This window comes from Eutrigla gurnardus, assembly GCF_963514095.1.
Source record: "Eutrigla gurnardus genome assembly, chromosome: 15".
Taxonomy (NCBI): Eukaryota; Metazoa; Chordata; class Actinopteri; order Perciformes; family Triglidae; genus Eutrigla; species Eutrigla gurnardus.
Window position 1 is genome coordinate 1214711 of NC_139938.1, and position 19887 is coordinate 1234597.

The 19887-nt window shown below is 43.3% G+C and overlaps 1 protein-coding gene across 6 annotated transcripts in view; it reads left to right on the forward strand.

The window, feature by feature from the left end:
• Window positions 1-19887, forward strand: part of LOC311025380 (actin-binding LIM protein 3-like) — a 60517-nt gene that overhangs the window by 24443 nt on the left and 16187 nt on the right. For 2 of the 6 annotated variants that reach the window (XM_084028234.1, XM_084028232.1), the window contains exons 5-19: window positions 108-234; window positions 554-647; window positions 1088-1175; window positions 8322-8380; window positions 9130-9210; window positions 9620-9775; window positions 9881-9910; window positions 10610-10721; window positions 10969-11073; window positions 13350-13400; window positions 15700-15837; window positions 15934-15998; window positions 16356-16497; window positions 18160-18232; window positions 18540-18569. In XM_084028234.1, coding sequence (XP_083884360.1) covers window positions 108-234; window positions 554-647; window positions 1088-1175; window positions 8322-8380; window positions 9130-9210; window positions 9620-9775; window positions 9881-9910; window positions 10610-10721; window positions 10969-11073; window positions 13350-13400; window positions 15700-15837; window positions 15934-15998; window positions 16356-16497; window positions 18160-18232; window positions 18540-18569 — 1351 coding nt within the window. The remainder of the gene's footprint in view (window positions 1-107; window positions 235-553; window positions 648-1087; window positions 1176-8321; window positions 8381-9129; window positions 9211-9619; window positions 9776-9880; window positions 9911-10609; window positions 10722-10968; window positions 11074-13349; window positions 13401-15699; window positions 15838-15933; window positions 15999-16355; window positions 16498-18159; window positions 18233-18539; window positions 18570-19887) is intronic. The other 4 variants (XM_084028233.1, XM_084028237.1, XM_084028236.1 and 1 more) reach the window with 4 other exon arrangements.

Consider the following 19887-nt stretch of genomic DNA (forward strand, 5'->3'; position numbering starts at 1 on the left):
GGAAGGAGAGGCTGGCAGAGAGATAAAAGATGGAGGAAGCTGAAAGTGTTGAAGCTGCTCTTATCTTCTTTGTGTTCATTTCCTGATTCTCCTCTCCCGTCCTCTAGACTGTGCAGGCTGTGGGGAGGAAATCAAACAGGGTCAGTCTCTGCTGGCTCTGGAGAGACAGTGGCACGTCAGTTGCTTTAAATGCCAAACGTGCGGATGTGGGCTCACCGGAGAGTACATCAGCAAGTAAGTGGCTTGCTCCCCCAAATGTACAGTCTCTCTACTGTAGTAACGTTTGAGCCAAATATCAAGGATTTTCTCAAGCAATCCACATCCTCCGTTATTTGAGAATATCTGAAGTACTGTGGCCAATTTGTTTAAAGAAGGGTATTCTTATTGTGGCGGGTCATGGAAAAGTCTAAATGTTCATGCTTGGAAGTCACAATCAACAATCTTTTTCAGATTCTCCAGTTGATTCATTTAGCTTCTAAATGAAGGTGGAACGGTTGCACAAAGCCAGCCGGTATATTCATGTGAGATCTTGCTTCTTTCCCCCCTGTGGCAGGGATGGGAGACCTTACTGTGAGGCTGACTACCACACTCAGTTTGGGATCAGGTGTGACAGCTGTAACAGGTACATCAGCGGCAGAGTACTTGAGGTGAGCACACTTTTTCCATGTGCATGTGCTTGAGAGCGATGGGAACAAGAGAGAGAATGTGCACTTTTTTCATCCGTGTGTTTTTGTGAAGGAACGTGTGGTTTTGTGGGAATGCATGCCATGCCAGTGCGTGTGTGTCGGCCTATAAAAAGCTGCGAAAAAAACGCAGCTGCCCTCTTTTAAATGACTAAAGTGTTGACTGATGACGAAGCGGCTTTGGAAAACCAACAAAGCAAAACTCTCCCATCTCCTCTACCCCTATTCATTCTTGTTTCTTTCCGAATTCTTATCTCGCCTCTCCCCTCTCTTCATTCCTCATTCTTTCTCTATTTCTTATCACCACTTCGTTCTCGCTTCCTCATTTGTGGCATCTGCCTCAAATCTCTCTGCCTTCCTTATTTATTTCCTCTCACTTCTCCTCTCCTTTTATTCGGCTCTAGGCTGGAGGGAAGCGCTACCACCCCAGCTGTGCCAGGTGTGCTCGCTGTCGTATGATGTTCCTGGAGGGAGAGGAGATGTACCTAACAGGTGAGGGAGGGGAGGAGATGAAAGGTACTATATATGTAAAACCAATAGAACAGATTTTTAGTTTTGTGAATAGATGGCCCTCCAAACGTGCTTCTCTATATAGCTAACAGGCTTTTAAATAGCTTTGTAGCATCTATTGAATTAGCTGTGTGTGTGTGTGCGTGTGTGTGTGTGTGTGCGCGTGCGCAAGTGTGAGAGACAGAGTTAGAGAGCTGTAGGATATATGGTCACCTGATAAGTGACTGCTTATGTACTCTTTACCACACTCAGTGTTAAAGACACACAACCACACACCTTCCCTAGTTGATGTTTTCTTCGTACACACAAAGGTTGGAGTCAATTACCTCCCAACCTTCCCCTCTGCTGTGTCCATTACTCTGTACTGCCCCGACAGTATTAATCTGAATGAAACCGGCTTCACCGGACGTTCAAATTGAATCATACAGGAGCTTCTGTTTTACAAATTAAATAATGGTAATTAAAGTTAATAAACTCATTCATGCATTTATATGCATTTTCCTAATTAACCAACCAAATGTTCTAATTACTGTGAAAGGCAGCTGTTTTGTATTAGCAATTTATCAGGAGAGCATCTACCGTTATGTTATTAAACAGCATCACAAGTCCCTTGGTCTTTACTAGGGATGCACCGATGCATCGGCCGACCATCGGCATCGGCCGATGTTCGGCTCGTTAACTGCCATCGGCCATCGGCGAAAAAAGATGATATTCACCGATGGCAGTGGCCGATGTTTATGTTGATTTAAATGTCGCATGAACGCTGTGCTCGGGAGGAACCTTTCTTTTTTCCTTTTTTTGGGGGGGGAACATATAACTATGCCAACACGAGGGCGCCCGCGCCACACTTTTCTGACGCCTGGTTCACACTGTACGCGGAAGCGCCGCGAATAGACACGTAGCGGAGCCGCTTCCATTCGGCGCCCCTGTTAAGCTATGGTGTCGTTCACACTGGACGCGGAGCGCCGCGAATACGCGCGGCCCTCCCGCGCCGTGAAGCCATCGTTTCGGCGTCTGCTCTATTTTTTGCGCGTGCCGCGAGTGAACGCCTCAATTCTGGCAGGAAATCACACAGAGAAACACGAGATAATCCGGTCAATTTTCAAAATAAAAGCAATTTTCAAAATAAAATACCGCGATTGACAAACGCGATCATATTTGTGTATCTAAACTCGCACTGTCGGAAACAGGAAGAGACAATACATTTAATAAATGTGAAGAGTAGATAAGAAAAATTTGTATTTCAACGGTATATCTGCACTACTACTGTCTACTACCATACACACTCTCTCTGTCTGTGTGTGTGTCCCTCTCTCTCTCTCTCTCGCTCTCTTTCTCAAATACAAGAAGTGTCAGCAGGGGTTGTAGCCGATTCCGTGGTCTGTCCAGGGACCATGGTCTCTGGCACGGCCAGTGGTCACAACCACTAGGGGCGCTAAAGACACTGGTCCCGACCAGCTCCTCAGTGGTCGCGACCAGTAGCTCTGTGGCACGGACCAGCGGGTCTCTGGCACGGCCAGTGGTCACAACCACTAGGGGCGCTAAAGACACTGGTCCCGACCAGCTCATCAGTGGTCGCGACCAGTAGCTCTGTGGCACGGACCAGCTGGTCTCTGGCACGGACCAGTGGTCACAACCACTAGGGGCGCTAAATATACTGGTCCCGACCAGCTCCTCAGTGATCTGCCCTGTGGTACCTGTGGTCTGTGAAGCAGCTTTAGTATTTTCTCCCCTTTACACTCGTTTTGGCAGCACTGTCAGCTGGATAAATGTCAGAGATCATAACCTTTTGTCTATAAAATACACTTTATCAGAATTATTATGATTAATATTGTTATTATTATTGATTATGAAGATCCATGTGGTCGGGACCAGCTGGTTTCTGGCACGGCCGGTGGTCACAACCACTAGGGGCGCTAAAGACACTGGTCCCGACCAGCTCCTCAGTGGTCGCGACCAGTAGCTCTGTGGCACGGACCAGCTGGTCTCTGGCACGGCCAGTGGTCACAACCACTAGGGGCGCTAAAGATACTGGTCCCGACCAGCTCCTCAGTGATCTGCCCTGTGGTCCCTGTGGTCTGTGAAGCAGCTTTAGTATTTTCTCCCCTTTACACTCGTTTTGGCAGCACTGTTAGCTGGATAAATGTCAGAGATCATAATCTTTTGTCTATAAAATAGAATTATTATGATTAATATTGTTATTATTATTGATTATGAAGATCGGTGTGGTCGGGACCAGCTGGTCTCTGGCACGGCCAGTGGTCACAACCACTAGGGGCGCTAAAGACACTGGTCTGTCTTGTGGTCCTTGTCATCTGCCTGTTGTCTTACCGAGTGGTCTTTGGAGTAGTTGTACATTTAATACACCTTCTCCCTTTTCTCATTGTGTTGGCAACACTGTGCTGAATCAATGTAAAAATAATTATTTTGTCTGACAAATATTTTTACTATCAATAGAAATCATAACGGAATAGAAATAACTTTGTCCCCGAGGGGAAATTTGCCTTCGGCACAGTGCTATATTTGTTGCTTCACAGAAACAACACAAAAAACAATTATAAAAACATCTCAAAATATGGAACACAATACATTTGAACAGTTTAGTTGTTCAACAGCTTGGTTGAAGTCAGGAAAAATGATAACTTCTGTCAGTATGATTTCTATTGATAGTAAAAATATTTGTCAGACAAAATAATTATTTTTACATTGATTCAGCACAGTGTTGCCAACACAATGAGAAAAGGGAGAAGGTGTATTAAATGTACAACTACTCCAAAGACCACTCGGTAAGACAACAGGCAGATGACAAGGACCACAAGACAGACCAGTGTCTTTAGCGCCCCTAGTGGTTGTGACCACTGGCCGTGCCAGAGACCAGCTGGTCCCGACCACACCGATCTTCATTATCAATAATAATAATAATATTAATCATAATAATTCTATTTTATAGACAAAAGATTATGATCTCTGCCATTTATCCAGCTAACAGTGCTGCCAAAACGAGTGTAAAAGGGAGAAAATACTAAAGCTGCTTCACAGACCACAGGGACCACAGGGCAGATCACTGAGGAGCTGGTCGGGACCAGTGTCTTTAGCGCCCCTAGTGGTTGTGACCACCGGCCGTGCCAGAGACCAGCTGGTCCCGACCACATGGATCTTCATAATCAATAATAATAACAATATTAATCATAATAATTCTGATAAAGTGTATTTTATAGACAAAAGATTATGATATCTGACATTTATCCAGCTGACAGTGCTGCCAAAACGAGTGTAAAGGGGAAAAAATACTAAAGCTGCTTCACAGACCACAGGTACCACAGGGCAGATCACTGAGGAGCTGGTCGGGACCAGTGTCTTTAGCGCCCCTAGTGGTTGTGACCACTGGTCCGTGCCAGAGACCAGCTGGTCCGTGCCACAGAGCTACTGGTCGCGACCACTGAGGAGCTGGTCGGGACCAGTGTCTTAAGCGCCCCTAGTGGTTGTGACCACTGGTCCGTGCCAGAGACCATGGTCCCTGGACAGACCACGGAATCGGCTACAACCCCTTCTCAGAAGTGTACACCGACCACGGCGTTAAAACAACAAAGACTGCATTACTAGATGCTGTAAATAAACGCTATTTATTTTCCAATTGTTTTTACATTTACACTTGATGTACATTTTATTTTTGACAAATATATTTTTCTGGGCAATGTAGGTACTGAATAAATATTTTCACTGATTAGTCAACAGTCTAAGAGGGCTTTTGGGCTATTTTTCAGAAAATAACGTACTTGTTAATTACCGTAAGGTTAATGTCAATTAAAGGTTGTTTTTGTTTCAAAAATTTGTCTCATTTAATTTGTGCTCATTAATAGTGTGATGAAGAGCTGAAAGACGTTTAAAATAGTTCAGTAATGTTTCTGTGGCACCAAAAACGAAATAAATATCAAAAAGAAAAAACATCGGCATCGGCATCGGCATCGGCCATCGGCCAAGTTGTTATTTTAAACATCGGCATCGGCATCGGCCCAGAATTTCACAATCGGTGCATCCCTAGTCTTTACCTACCTAATAACCATACCTCAACTAGATTAAAACATACAGTATGCTTTATATGGGAGGAAGGAGGAAACATTTGGGCTGTGACGTTTTGCAGATAAACATGATGTTAATGCAAATTTGCTGCACATGAACACACTGTCCTAGAGTAGATATGGTTACGTCAACAGTCCACCCATGAAAATACAGGTGCTGCAATTCTAAACTGATGACAATGTTTCTCTAAGATAACGGTGAAATGGAAAAAGGAACTTCACAAGGTACACAGACAGATGATTAACCTGATTTGAATCCAGATTAAATGCAGAGCTGCTGTACCGTAACATGTGGCAGACACACAGTGTCCCAGAGAAGCCACACAAGTTGACACCTCCTGTTTCACCTCATTGACATTCTGCTGCTCACCTGCTCACAGCTGCCAGTAAAACTAAGCATTTGCATATTGTATCTGAAGTCTGTGTGTATTAATCTATGCCTGAAACTGTGTGCTGGCATAATTTCCTGCGTATATCCCTGTATCTGCTTAAAAGCATGATTGCGTGTGTGTGTGTGTGTGTGTGTGTGTGCGTGCGTGCGTGCGTGCGTGCGTGTGTACAGAGAGCCGCCCCAAGGTTGCATTCACTCCTCTCGATGACTTCAGACATGTGGGACGGCTGAGCAATCGCCCTCATGAAACACACTCAATTACGACACACGCACACACACAACACATGCCCACCCACATCCGCACACACATGCAATCAATCTCATGATACATGTCTGGAATAAGAAGTGTGTGTGTGTGTGTGTGTGTGTGTGTGTGTGTGTGTGTGTGTGTGTGTGTGTGTGTGTGTGTGTGTGTGTGTTCAGGGTGAATGTATTACTGTCATTATCATGTACATAATATCATAAGATTAGTGGTTTATTGTTATAAACAATCTCAGCCTCCATTTATTCTCTCCTTCATCTTTTGCTCAAAGTTTCCTCTTTTCTTTTTTCTCTCTCTTCTCTCAGGCCCCCTCTTGTTATTATTCAATTCAATAAAAAAGAAGCTATTTTGGGAGATGACTGTTAATGCCAATGTTAATGACAAAATATTGCTTCTGTTTATGTGCGTGCACAAGTCATATCATGTATTTTAATTTCTGAATTACAAAATACATAATGACAGCAAGTAATGACAATTGATTGTATAATATTGCACTGTATGGTGTAATATTATGTTAAAGAAATACTGATTCTATCTGTCTTTCTCTCTGTCTGTCTTACATAATAATCCACCATTTGGGCTACATTTGTCATTTGAGTCTTTTCGTTTTTGTAGTGTTTTGACTCCCAGTGACCATGCTAACGTTATGATATATAGCAGAGGGGTATTCCATCAAACTCGCTAAGCGCAAAGCCGGGCTAATTTCGTTAAGCCTCGCTACCTTTAGCGAGAGTTGCGTTCCATCAACGTGACTTGAGGCACTCTCCGCTAAGTAACCATGGGAATTTATCCCACCAAACTAGTCTGCCCTGGGGCAGGCTAACCATCAGGCTTACTTTAGCGGGGGTTTCAGAGAAGTCCGTCTGTCGGAAACAACTGTACCAGCAGAAGGTTCCGCCAAGCCTAGTCCTCGTGATTTCGTCACGTGAAAGACCAAAAACTACCAAAATTACATATATGAAGTACAAACAGACTATATTTTCATCAAGCGTCTAAAAATACATGCTTGCAATTAAAAAAATATGAATAAATCGTTTATTTTGTTTAAGACCGACTGGCCATATCATTATCTAAAGCCCCCAGTTGGGTGAGTGGTGATGCACCTGCCCCCGAATGTGGGCATCGCAGGTTCACATCCTGGTGAGGACATCTCATGTGTGTTTTTTTTTTGCCTGTATAATTGTCTTTAGATCAGAGAATTAGACCAACATTTTACCGTAACTATGATAAATATGTCATACAATTTCCCCAGAACCCAAATATAACTTGCAAAAACATGATAGGCATAAAGATGTTTTTATTAATAGCATGTTATAGATCCCAATGACAAAGGCATTGCTGCTTGCAATTGTCAGCCACATAAATTCCTTTCAGGTGAGTTCATTAATAGGTTCATTGAATGTGTTCATTGAATTGTTGAGATAAATGAGTTGGTCAATGTAGATGCATTTACTAGGTCTAGAGAGAGAGAGAGAGTTCCGGCCAAAGAAAGAAGTTTCACAAAGTTCCATAGTCGGGAGTTGAACCGTGGCCGGCCGCGGTCAAAGCCGGCACGCTACCTCTACACTACCCTTACGTTCATGAAGTTGTCAGTATTATATTAGAACATGTTACTCTTAACGGTACTTCTGTATTAATTGCTCGGCAATTCTTGCCCAAGCAGCCTCGCAATTTTTATTTATCACTACAGTATTCCCTTTATTGGTTATGATGGGTTTGTACTCCTCGTACAGTTCCATCAATAATTTTTTCTCTGGTCTTTTCTGCCATTTTCTCGATGATTCGACATTCACGGTTCTGGTCTGGCTTTATATCCCTTGAACGGCGTAACACAAGACAACTTTAACCTGGCTTGAATTAGCCTCAACAAGGCGCGGCTGAAATGCGTTAATGGAATGGGTTTAGCCGCAAGTGGAAGTTGCCGTTAGTTCTAACCAGGCTTAACCAGGTAAGCGCCGCCTTAATTAGCGAGTTTGGTGGAATTGGAAGTTGCCGTTAGTTCTAACCAGGCTTAACTAGGTAAGCGCCGCCTTAATTAGCGAGTTTGGTGGAATTGGAAGTTGCCGTTAGTTCTAACCAGGCTTAACTAGGTAAGCGCCGCCTTAATTAGCGAGTTTGGTGGAATACCCCTCAGGTATGATGTTAACCATCTTAGTTTAGTGTCCTCTGTGTCCTCAGACAAACACTCTGTGTGTGTGTGTGTGTGTGTGTGTGTGTGTGTGTGTGTGTGTGTGTGTGTGTGTGTGTGTGTGTGCGTGCTTGTGTGTGTGTTGTTTGATGTTGATGCACTTGAGATAGGCTGATCTATTCTTCATAGGATCCCAGAAATGGTATTTTTGCTGCCCACACACAAAAACAAAACAAACTGAGGTAAAATCGTGTGTGCTTGTGTGCAGGTTCAGAGGTTTGGCACCCCATGTGTAAAGAAGCAGCTCGGCTGGAGAAAAAGCTGAGGGTGAGCGATACTCAAAATAGCCACAACTCCCTGCCATGTCTCTCTATTTCTGTTTGAGAAGATAAAGTGTTGTTGAAATTTGCAACACTGCCACCCCTCGAAAATGAGTCTTTGCGTATGCGTTTGACATGTTATGATGTGAAGCACTTTGAGTCTGCCTTGTGTATGAAATGTGCTCTACAAATAAAGTTGCCTTGCCTTGCCATATGTTGCATGTCGCCGTCTTACTGGTGGGAACATCCACTGTTCTGTACTGCCAAACTGCCGACATGATGCGCTAACATTAGCTCATTTTAGCAGGTGTCAGGTGACCAATTCTTCTTCGCCCCTCGAAAAAACAGCAGCTGCCGCGGCAGCACAGCGCAACTGTTTTAAGAGCGGCGAAGAAGAACTGTGTCAAAGCTAACGGAAAAATAAATTACGTGGTATCAGATCGGTGCCTGGCCTCCAGTACTCACCGATACCGATGCCAGCATTTTCGGCAGTATCGGAGGCATTACCGATACTGGTATCGGAATTGGAACAACTCTAGTGAAAACCACAACGACTTAAAGACAGCAGCTTGTGTAGTGTGAACGGTACAGCGGCGTGATCGTACGTAAGATCATACGTGGGAAAGACTCACCTGACAACAAGTACTTTGATAAGTGGAATGTTATTATTTATTATTTTGAACGTAGTAAAAGTGGCTGCTGTAATTTCACCTCGACCTCAGGCTTGCTCTGACTCTCTTACATCTGCCCTAGCAGCTGAGACGCACCTCGGAGACGGCGTCCATTTCTCCTCCAGGCTCCTCTCCTCTCCTCGGCTCCCCTCACCGGCTCATCTGTGTGGGTACCGCCGTCATCATGGTTACACCAACAATGCTATGGTTATGCCCTCAGCTGTGGCTGTCACATTCTTCTATCCAAATATAACGGACAGTGACAGAAGCCCAAACTGTCCCTGAACGCTCTCTCTGTCTCCCATCTATCTCGGGGCAGACTTTCTGCTTTGTTTGTCTGTTTGGCTCGCCACACGTCTATCCCCCTGATTCACCGTCTGTTAATACTGTGTCTGCAGTCTTAGTTATGAGTTTGTCTGTGTATATGTGTGGGTCTCTGTAAGTCAACCAACTTTCTGTTTTTTGTTTAGCTTCTTTTTCATACGCACACAATTTCTATTTACATCCACTGTTCTATTTGTGACTCCGTTTGCATTTCCTCTCTGTGTCTCTCTGTCTGCCTGTCTCCCTTCCAGTCTAAAGCTGATGTTTTGGGCTATAAGCAGCTGGCGGCTCTGCCCAGGGTCAAAGCCATATATGACATCCAGAGGCCTGACATCATCCCTTATCAGGCCGACCAAGCACACACACACCTCTCTGATGACACTCTGGAGGGATACAGCTGTGGACAGGTACACACAGAAACAAAATCAATCATGACAGTTACAGCATTAGGTGACTAAAAGTCATTATTGTTGTCATAGTAATGACAACTATTTTTTCTCCTTCTCATCCAGTCATTGGGGTCCTTATCGTCATACTCTCATGTAAGTCCTCAATAGTGTTCCTCCAGAGGTTTATTTTAAAGCGGTAGCGGTGCTTAGAAACAATGTAAATAAATGAAGTACAACAGTGAAGCTGATTGTAATGGACGGGACCAACTGTCTGCAGCAGGGATGGCACCGATGGGCCAAATGAAACAGACATTAAATTGCAAACGCTCAGTCACAGTGGGCCAACAAATGATATCAGTTTGCACAGTTAAGTATACAACTGAAAAACGTTGGGAAGAGAAAGCACGGGTGTTACATTGGCACTTAATATCAGATAACCTGAGTTAAGGCTGGAATGATGGATCCCTTCAAATCTTTGTGAACTGATTCTCATAGGAATGAATTGCTAATAATGACCTAGAAAAAAAATCTGAACACAATTGCTTACTCATTTACATTTTTGTGCAATGAGATAAAATGTCTTGAAGTGCTAGTAGACAGATTTTTAAAATTGATACAGAGCGATTGTGTGAGTGTTTCCCAAATTGCTATTCCTTGAAAGTATGGCTGGTTTGTAGTTAAAGGGCTATGACAGCCAAAAGCTACTTTCTGTCTTTCCTGTGTGTATATGAATGTGCATGTGTGCAAGGGAACTTCTAACTGCACACAGTATAGAATATTAAGCCGCCCTCAACAGGATTAACATGGTGTTGAAAGGAGCCTCTCTCTCTCTCTCTCGCTCTCTCTCTCCAGGATCTCCTGGACTGCGTGGAGTTGAGAACGAGGCGTTCCTCCACCTCCGCTTTCACTGACTCTCCTGCTAACAGTCGCCATGGAGGCTCCCCACTGCATTATTATGTCCCTGGTAATGTGCCCACTCAAGCAGAGACACATGTACCGCACAGACATATGCACACAAGAAGTACGAGTCCCAAACTGGATAGACGTAGCAGCTCTTTGAGCGGGTGCGTCGGGTCGGGTCATGTCCCATTCAGAGCCTCAGCATTGCACACACACATAAACGGCCAGTTTATTTGTCTGTTTGGGGAAGTGGGCCATTCTGTCGCTCATGCTTTGGTTTCTCTCACTGTGATTGGCTGCGCGGGATGCAGGCAGTGAGAGTGGCAGGAGTTCACCATATTACAGTCAGCCAGAGCCCAGGTGTGCCACACCCACCACCACCACCTTCCAAGCCCCCAAGCATTTCCATGTGCCAGGTAGGCCTTTATCATTAACGCTGACCCCTGACCTGTTTACTAACCCAAACTTAACCACGTCAAATCGTAAGCCACCCACCCTCCAAATATTTACTTAGAGTCTATACTCTATGTAATCATTAACCCTCTGAGACCCACATAGAGAACTTTCCGTCTGGTCATACTTTTGTGTTTTGCCCTATATAAAATTGTTTAATTTTTAAATTTAAAGTATCATCAAGTTATTCACATCCCTATAATCAGCACAACCTCAGCTAACTGTGTGTGTCACTCAATAAATACTTTTATACACTATAATAGGGGATTTTAGCCCATAAATTAAAAATAAATAAAAAACGCACCTTGAAATTTTACACATTTTATTAAAAAAGCACTGCAAACCATTATAATGAAAGAAAAGCTCAACATAGAAAGTTGCACACTTTGGATTGTTCTAGAAGTTATTTGAAGCTTCTAACTCCTTCTGTCTATGAAATATGGATATTCTTTTGGGTAGTGTCCATGGGCATTTTTGTTGCCAGGAAGGGTCCTTTCCTCTCCCTGCCCTAAATATGTGTGTATAAAGTTTACTTCTTCTGTACCATTTATGTGTTTAACTTTCTCTATCACTACAGTATCTCTTTGACTATCCTTTTCTCTGATTTGAACTCCTCCGTCCGTTTGGGCAAACACAACAACTCACAGCCAAGCGTAAATCAGGCTTTCCGATTGGCTGTAAAAGCCGCTACGGGAGCCAATAGGAATGTCCGATGCATAAACGTAACTCTATACGTCACTAGCAAGATGGCGGATGAAAATAATGATCGATATACATAAACAAACGGAGAAATGCGCCACGGAGACGAGGAGACATCTAGTCACACATTTTACTACTTTACGCATTTGTTTTGTTGTCAGAAATAAATCGCTCATATGGGCAAGCAGGGTACCGTTGTTTAGCTCCGTTTCTCTAGTTTAAGAGGGGAAAAAACACATGTTTCTAGCGCAAACCATTACGGAGTTATGACGCTCCAAAGACAACGTGATCTTTTGTAGCATATACGCTGCAATGGGTCATAGAGGGGATGTCTTTAAATCCTAGCCAAGGGCGTGACCCACATCCTGACCCAGACAGATCATCACTAGCTGTTCTCCTCACCGACATACAACCTGAATTTACCCTGACTGTGGTAATTTGACATTTTTATTAACAATGCTGAAGTAAGTTGTTAAAAGAAAATGCATCGAGAATGATTCAATGTCAACAAAAATACTATATCAATAATGTAATTCTTGGTATTACATTATTAGGGACATTTTGGGGTTTTGAATGAAAAGAAAAACACATTGAAGACATTACTTTGGGCTGTGGTAAATTGTGGCTGGTATTTTGTGTGTTTTTGCTCATATGTTATATGTATGCTAATATATCATTTTCAATGCCTAACACTAAGATTCCCATGCCATCTATGCAGAGAAGAAAAATGCATCCATCTGTAAAAAATTTCTGATTTATCTTACTGACCTGGAGCTCTTGTATCCCCCCCCCCCCCCCCCCCCCCCACTGCATTCCATCTCTCCGGTATTCCGAGGCAGATTTTCTTCGCCAGCCACTGCAACATCACTTTGCCTTACTTTTCATCACGGAGTGAAATGTATTTGGTAGATGCTTTTATACAAAGTGCCTCAGCGTACAAATTTAGCATTGATGGCCCGTTGGGAGTTAAACGTCTAACTTTGGCAGATTTAATGGCATGCTCCGTGTAGAATTCTGAAATATTTTTGTATGTTTTTTTTTTTGCTTTAGTTGTTGTTTTATTGCAGCTCATGACACAAACCATTTGTAATTTACTGTAATGTTTTGTGGTGCTTTACCAGCACTCAAAGCTGAATGATTATACTAAATAATCCACTGAATGAGAGCTACGTGGAACACAAGGTACCACATGCTCCTGTCATTTCAAAGTTTCTCCCTCTTCTCCCCTTTATCTTCTCTGCCTCTCCCCCCGGCCCTCTCTCCACCGTTCAACTGCTTTCCTCCCTCTTCTTTCTTCCTGTGCCATCTGCTGCTCTTTCCGGTAATAAGCCTGTGAATCTGTATTAATCAGCCTGGATGCACGGCACTGTCCCTGCCATAGCTGTTTATCAGCCGTGCTGTCAGCTTTACGGTTAGGAGACTGTAAATGTATACAGCTAATTTGGTGGACAGGATGAGGAAGGAAATCCAGACTTCCCTCCTTTACGTCTTCCCTTTGCTTTCCACACTCATTCTGTCTCTCTGTCGCTTCTGTTCCCAGCTTCTGAGGAAACCAACATCTACAGGAAACCCCCCATCTATAAAAGAAAAGGTTAGTCCACTCCTCACAACGTTGTGCTTTTAGCTTTTGATAGGTTGTCTACCTGTCAGTCAGCTGCCTGTCAATACATTCTGGGTAAGAAACATGCTACTCTGTTACTCTGACTTAATGAATCAGTTAGAGAAAACATCTGGTGCTTCTGATGACCTTCAGTTCTCCTCTACAACGGACGGAGGAAGTGAAAGCATTTCTTCTGCAAGCCTGCCTAGGCTTGATGCAGCCGCTATGTTTCTAATATTATGTCTGCTCTTCAGTTGTCTTTTAACTAATCAGCAGATTGAAACCGTTTTAGAAAAAAAAGGCAGATATTCACAGGTTTCAGCTTCTCAAATGTGAGGATGTGCTGGTTTTCTCTGTTAAAGACTAGTGGAGAATGATGGATATCTTTGGATTTAGGACGTTGCCTCATTTTCTGACTGTTTGGACTACGCTCTACTGGATTACGTTTGTCTCAGTTATAGTTATTTATTTATTACAAAATAAATTCCAGCTGTGTCAAAGTTGACTATTAATACCAGGGAGGCTTCATTTCAGGCCCAATACTGACCCTATCAAGGAGAGTGTATCTGCCATGATGTGTCAGTAAAAGTCAGTGTTTCTGCTGCCAACACAGTGGGCAAGTATTCCCTGACCTTATATTACCTTTATATGAAAATAATTCCTCGCAGGGAGATACATTTGGATAAACAAGACTACTGCAGTGGATCAGGAATCGGTGTTGGGAGAGTTGGGGTATCTGCAGGGGAGAGAAAAGGCTAGATTGTGACATTTACCACATGTCACTCATTACCTGTTGGATCCTACACGAGTGAATTCAGTATGAGTACATCAGAGGCGAGATTACGTATTCAGTCAGTGATTCAAGAGGTGAACTAAAACTGGGAGAAGCAGTGCCAAATACTCTTGAGTGTGTAGGTGATCCATCAGTGCTCAGATGGGAAGTCTGACTTACAGTTCCTCAGAAACATCTCTGGATGATTTACGCTGAGCTACAAAGTGCTGACAAACCTCTCTCTCTCTTTAGTGTGAGCAGGCAATCTGTGATCTGGGTGCTGTGGCTGAATTTGAATTTACGACACAAATCATTTATAGAGCAGCTCATTTTAAGGCAAAGTACCAGATTCGGGAATACATGCTGTATATTTACATTTAGGTCATTTAGGTCATATTTAGTATCATAATGTATGTCATAGTTCAAGCCTGGCTGCAGCTCAAAACTAAACGTGTGTAGGTGTTTGGTTATATTACCAGACACGTCAACTGAGGAAGATGGTGAGAGTTTGAGATTAGCAGATGATTACAGAAGAATGGCTTAATGCTTTTCTTTTGGTGCCTGTTAATGCTTCTGTTTTAAACATAAAAAACAGGATCAGACTGTGCATTGTCTATTAAATGTTTTAGACCTCATCATCCCCTCCTGTTGTTTTTTTTTTTTTAGTGGCCAGTGTAAGTTTAAAGGTTGTATCAGCGATTCTGGGCCGAAACATAAATGATCACATTCATCTGTTTTTACCTCACGATCCGCTAGCTGCCCGCCCCATAAGCAGGCCGTCAAAAAATTGCATCTCTCTAGGCAGCCTAGGCTCCGAGATCGCACACAAAAACAAATGGTACTACCAACACCTCAAAAGCAAAATAAACAGTGGCTGTTTGTTTTGTATCTCGCAACGGAAGTGAGGGCAACCAGAATCGCTGATACAACCTTTAATGTCTAACGGCTAAAAGTCACATTCATGCATCCACAGCTTCAATCGAAATATAACCTTTATTATGTGTCACACATTCGCTCTTTTCACTGTCTAACAAAATCCCTGAAAGAGTTTTCCTCAAGATATTGCATCCTTTTATCTTCATAAGGAATGATCATCCTTGACAACTTGGCTTTCTTACTTGTGCATCATATTCCATCGCATCTTCTCTGACCTCCTTTCCCTTCTGTGTTCCCTCACTTTTGATGCCCTCTCCCACCCCCCCTGCTGAGCCCTCCCCCTCCCTCTTAAGTAAATGCACTACTTTGTCCGTCTTGTTTATTCCACTCACACACAAAAACACACAAGCCTGAGTGAATCATTTCAGAGACCAACAAACAAACAAACCAGTCGTTTTTTGTTGAAGCTAACATGTTTTGGCATTGTTGTCTCATGGCTGACTTTTCCCTTCTCAGAGTCTCGTTATTTCAAGCAGGTGAATTAGCCTATAAATGCTTGTGGTTAAAAGGTTTTGTGATCACAAAATGTGTAAGGGACTTTTGCGATTTCTCCCTCCCTTCCTCTGTTCATCTCTCCCTCAGATATATCTGCCTCTCCGACAGCCAATAAGAGTAGGACCAATGAGAACCTCCTCATTTCCAGTGGCCTTTCCACATCCAACTGTAACAGCATTTATCACCCAGACTCCAACTACTACCCGTATACCGGCTCTCCAAAAGGTCCTGCTCTCTTTTGTCCAGACACACCCACATGCTTAAAAAACCTGTATTTACTGCTCATCTCTCTTATCTCTGCCTTATTTCCTCTCCCTCTAGTCTCCAGAGTGAGGAGGTTTTCATCCGGAGGAGAGGAGGACGGATGGAATCACAATATAAACAAGGTAAAAAAGGAATACGATCTCCAGCTTCCACCTTTTATATTTATATTAATGAACTAGTTAATTAAATGCTTCTCTCTGACCTTACCCACTGGACATGATGCAGAATGATGTTCCTATCTCCTTCTATAATTTTATATTCAGCGCCCTCTATTATGTCCAACATCCATTATCACCTTTCCCTGTCTCATCCTGCTTTATTCCATCACCATCTATCAAACCATGGATCCATCCCACTCAAACTACTTGTATTGCTCCATCTATCTGTCCATTTTACCACCTTTTATGGCTTCTTTATTCAACCATCCTTCTATTCCTCCCCGCTGCACTCCCTTCCTTGTCCCTCCTTCCTCTCTACAGGGAATTGGCAGGATGATCCTGAAGGAGGAGATGAAAGCCCGGTCGGCTTGTCATGACAATGATCAGTGGGGCAGCAGACGCAGTTCCCGCTGTAGCAGCAAGGAGGCGCTGAACAATCTGGAATACAGCTCCCTCAATGGCTGTAAGTCTGTGGTCATGATTGTGTGTGAAATAAAAAAATGTAATTGAATTGATTTAAATACAAAGTAGTCTACTAATGAGACTGAGGGGGAAACCATTCTGTTTTGTTTCTGTTAAATTTATTACAATCTATTGCAATTTTATTTTATTTTTTAATCCATCAATTCAATCGACAATTGCCAAAACCACATGGAAGAACTACAGGGAAAGTCAGGGGTCCCCAAAGTTAGCAGGTTACATCCTCCTTTTGTTGAGATATTTCCGTGTGGACCAAAGACTGACAGACATTGCCATCCGTAAAGCTGCTAGCGAGGCTAAAAATGATCTAAGATACGTGGTATGCTCTGCTCTGAAAAGTGGTTGTCAAAATGGCAAAGTTTAACATAATCTGTAAGCACTGACGGGGTCCTTTAAGGTCATGTTGGGGTCAAAACTGTGGTTAAGGTTCACGGCTGGAACTAGGAGCAGGTATCAGTGTGATAGGGATGATTGGGCAGTGAAGTTTAAAGGTCAGGAAATCAATACAGTCAACTTTACAGGAGGGTGAATGCGTGTTTCTTTGTGATGCTGAGCCGGCTGTAGTGGGGGGAGTTTCCCCACTTCTGTAATAAGTCTCCCATTGATCCCATTCCTCATTGCATTGAGCACGAGTAATGGCGAGACAAAGATGGAGAGACTGGGAGAGAGAAAGGGAGAGTGTTTAGGTGAGGGTCAAATGGGAATAAAAGAGGGTGTTGTAGCAGGAGAGGCTGAGAGGGGGCGAACGAGATAGAGAGTGAATTAAATTTCAAAGAGAGGGAGTGAGAAAGCTAAAGCAATTTGGAGCTGTTCAGAGAAGATGTATGACCAAGGGGTAAATCAGGGTCAGAGAGTGGTGGAGAGAGAGAGGGAAATGAGCCCAGGGAGGTCAGGTGAAGAGAGGTTGATGATGTGGTTGTTCACTGTGGCTTTAGTCTGCTTGGAACGCTACTGATTCGAAGAATACTGAGAGCTGTGTGCTCATCTCGTCTTCAGAGAAGGCAAATGCAAAATGGGATGTCCACCTTTAGATAGAAACTTTAAACAATAGACGTTCATGGTCCCCAGGGGATGCACCCTACTGTCTTTTGCGACATTCCCATCAGCCTCAGCTGTACTTTGTGTTCAGTATTAATGAGCATTTGTGAGCATGCCACACTAGATGGTGAAGATGGTAAACATTACACCTGCTAAACATCGCCATGTTAGCATGGTGAAGTTAGAATTGACCTCAAGCCTCAAAGAGCATAGCATCAATCTGTTAGTCTTGTTACTTCATCAATTATCATTTTAAAAAGGTTTGAAATGAAAGATCTATTCACGGTCTTATGTTTAGGATATCTTCTGCTACATTTGAGGAAAAATAATCCCAAAATACAGCATGCTCCATTAAAATCACAAGGTTTAGTGGGTGGATTCCATAAACATATGCATTTTTAACATGAGTGGCCCGATGATGCATGACTGTGCCCATACTGCTTCATATTTGATATGATGTGTAGGTTGGGATGGTGATTTGTCTGCATGTTGATGCTGCCAGGGGCATTTCTTCACACAGCTGATGTTTTATAGATGTCCCACAACAGCTGGCCTTCTTTATTTGCCTTCCACTGAAACTAACCCACATACGTTTACTACTTGATAGGTTTATTAACCCCACCTAACACAATCTCACATGTTGCAAATGTTTACAAACTCGCAAAGACACTCGTATGCATGTAAGTGCACACACACAAAAGATATTTTTTGGTTTTGCAAATACAGTATGTGTTGGCTATCTGAGGGACTGTTACAGGTGCAAGGAAACATTAGCTGACTGCTCAGTTGGCACGCAGAATTTAAACAACTTGACTTCCTTGGATGCTTTTAAACCAGCTTTTAATCATTTGTACTGTATCAGCTAATGCTTTTTCAAGAAGTAGGGTGGTTGTAATTGATTAAAACTAGTATTTGGACTTCTGTTACAAGAGATTTATCATGGGGCATATCATGAAATGAATCTGTTTTCTCCCTCTCTGTCTGCAGCTCCCAGGTCTGTCTACAGTACAGACAGCGGTGAGTGGTTCATCAGTGCCTGTTGATCTCTGAGGTCATCTCAAGGACTATTTAGGGAGATTATTATCAATTTAGAGACACATGTGCCAGCAGAGATTATAGGCCAGCGCTTGATGAATGAGATGCTGAGGCTATTGGTTTTCACACTGTTTGGCATCAGGGGCACATTTTGATGAAACAACCATATCTCTGACACACGCAATGACTAATCGATCAGACTCATTTCATTGAGAGAGAGAGAGTGTAGACGGCAAACCCATTATAGTTGAGCATCTCACTTGGCTGTACACCAGCGCTACACACCAGCCAGTATTAGAGTGCATCGTGGTGTTTCAACCTGGCTCTCTGACATCACTGTGTCATTGAATTCCCTTCAACAGCAGAGTGAACAAGAGAGAGAGTGAAACAGAAGTGGAGGATAGTTCAGAAGAGGCAAGTGAAATTAGGGGCCTTAGTTTCGGGGCGCAGCGCAGGGTGGCGCAGGGTGGCGGAGCCGCCGTAATGCAAGTTTCGACCAGTGCAGCCTTGCGTACGGTCAGTTTGGCAGTTTGGTGGATCGCCTGCGCCAAGATGGGTGTGGCGGCACAGCGGGGGGAGGCGTCACAGATTCATCTTGGCTCAGCGGAAGTTTCTTGGCAAAAAGCCTCGCCGAGACTGCGCCGTAAACTCGCCAGCTCCAACCTGGTCTACTCTCGGCGCAAGGCGAATTACAGCTGGCGGAGTGGCAGTTTGGCTCACCGGCATGCAGTGCGCACACGTCACCAAGACCTCACAGGCAGGTTTCCACAGTTCCAGGCACATTTAAATGCAATAAATAATCACAACAAGCGCTATTTAATGCAACTAATTGAATCAACACGTGAATTTATATCTATATACACTCAACAAAAATATAAACGCAACACTTTTGTTTTTGCTCCCATTTTTCATGAGATGGACTTAAAGATCTAAAATTCATTCCAGATACACAATATTACCATTTCTCTCAAACATGTTTGTTCACAAATCTGTCTAAATGTGTGATAGTGAGCACTTCTGCTTTGCTGAGATAATCCATCCCACCTCACAGGTGTGCCACATCAAGATGCTGATCTGACATCATGATTAGTGCACAGGTGTACCTTATACTGCCCACAATAAAAGGCCACTCTGAAATGTGCAGTTTTGTCTCACAGCAAAATGCCACAGATGCCACAAGCATTGAGGGAGCGTGCAATTGGCATGCTGACAGCAGGAATGTCAACCAGATCTGTTGCTCGTGCATTGAATGTTCATTTCTCCACCATAAGCCGCCTCCAAAGGCGTTTCAGAGAATATG